A 1798-nucleotide genomic window follows, 5' to 3' on the forward strand; every position below is an offset into this window, starting at 1 on the left:
TTATGCACATTGGGGGAGAGCTAGAGAAGCACCGAGTCCAAAAAACCGGGTTACATCGATTTCCGAGACCAAAAAAATTCGACCCAAAAATGGATTTTGGTACCACAGGTAGCTACCTGTTGAAATTGACCAATTTTGCCTTTTTTGAAAATTCAAATTTTGCAGCTTCACCACGGCCAAACCAGTTGAGATAGGAAGATGAAATTTACACAGCAACTAGTTTGAAATCTTAGCTTTGCAATGCCACAAACCGCGATTCCATATCTGCCTTACTTTGGAAGCACTGAGCGTTTTAGTTTTGTCCATGAAAAACCGGATTTTTTGGCACTTTTCCCCAAAAAAAAAAGTGCTCAGAATTCACTTTTATGCACATTGGGGGAGAGCTAGAGAAGCACCGAGTCCAAAAAACCGGGTTACATCGATTTCCGAGACCAAAAAAATTCGACCCAAAAATGGATTTTGGTACCACAGGTAGCTAGCTACCTGTTGAAATTGACCAATTTTGCCTTTTTTGAAAATTCAAATTTTGCAGCTTCACCACTGCCAAACCAGTTGAGATAGGAAGATGAAATTTACACAGCAACTAGTTTGAAATCTTAGCTTTGCAATGCCACAAACCGCGATTCCATATCTGCCTTACTTTGGAAGCACTGGGCGTTTTAGTTTTGTCTATGAAAAACCGGATTTTTTTGGCACTTTTCCCCAAAATAAAAAGTTGCTCAGAATTCACTTTTATGCACATTGGGGGAGAGTTAGAGAAGCACCGAGTCCAAAAAACCGGGTTACATCGATTTCCGAGACCAAAAAAATTCGACCCAAAAATGGATTTTGGTACCACAGGTAGCTAGCTACCTGTTGAAATTGACCAATTTTGCCTTTTTTGAAAATTCAAATTTTGCAGCTTCACCACTGCCAAACCAGTTGAGATAGGAAGATGAAATTTACACAGCAACTAGTTTGAAATCTTAGCTTTGCAATGCCACAAACCGCGATTCCATATCTGCCTTACTTTGGAAGCACTGAGCGTTTTAGTTTTGTCTATGAAAAACCGGATTTTTTTGGCACTTTTCCCCAAAATAAAAAGTTGCTCAGAATTAACTTTTATGCACATTGGGGGAGAGTTAGAGAAGCACCGAGTCCAAAAAACCGGGTTACATCGATTTCCGAGACCAAAAAAATTCGACCCAAAAATGGATTTTGGTACCACAGGTAGCTACCTGTTGAAATTTGTCAATTTTGCCTTTTTTGAAAATCCAAATTTTGCAGCTTCACCACGGTCAAACCAGATGAGATAGGATGCTGAAATTTTGACAGGTACTAGTTTGAAATCTTAGCTTTGCAATGCCACAAACCGCGATTCCATATCTGCCTTACTTTGGAAGCACTGAGCGTTTTAGTTTTGTCCATGAAAAACCGGATTTTTTGGCACTTTTCCGCAAAAAAAAAAAGTGCTCAGAATTCACTTTTATGCACATTGGGGGAGAGCTAGAGAAGCACCGAGTCCAAAAAACCGGGTTACATCGATTTCCGAGACCAAAAAAATTCGACCCAAAAATGGATTTTGGTACCACAGGTAGCTACCTGTTGAAATTTGTCAATTTTGCCTTTTTTGAAAATCCAAATTTTGCAGCTTCACCACGGTCAAACCAGATGAGATAGGATGCTGAAATTTTGACAGGTACTAGTTTGAAATCTTAGCTTTGCAATGCCACAAACCGCGATTCCATATCTGCCTTACTTTGGAAGCACTGAGCGTTTTAGTTTTGTCCATGAAAAACCGGATTTTTTGGCACTTTTC

The 1798-nt window shown here is 39.7% G+C and overlaps 1 protein-coding gene across 1 annotated transcript in view; it reads left to right on the top strand.

Moving 5' to 3' along the window:
• Nucleotides 1-976: 976 nt before the first annotated feature.
• Nucleotides 977-1798, top strand: part of LOTGIDRAFT_175715 (hypothetical protein) — a gene marked incomplete at both ends in the record, with an annotated part of 5409 nt that continues 4587 nt past the window's right edge. Inside the window, one exon of the mRNA XM_009058782.1 lies at nt 977-1209. Within this exon, the coding sequence (XP_009057030.1) occupies nt 977-1209 (233 nt within the window). The remainder of the gene's footprint in view (nt 1210-1798) is intronic.

Source organism: Lottia gigantea, assembly GCF_000327385.1.
Source record: "Lottia gigantea unplaced genomic scaffold LOTGIsca_357, whole genome shotgun sequence".
Taxonomy (NCBI): Eukaryota; Metazoa; Mollusca; class Gastropoda; family Lottiidae; genus Lottia; species Lottia gigantea.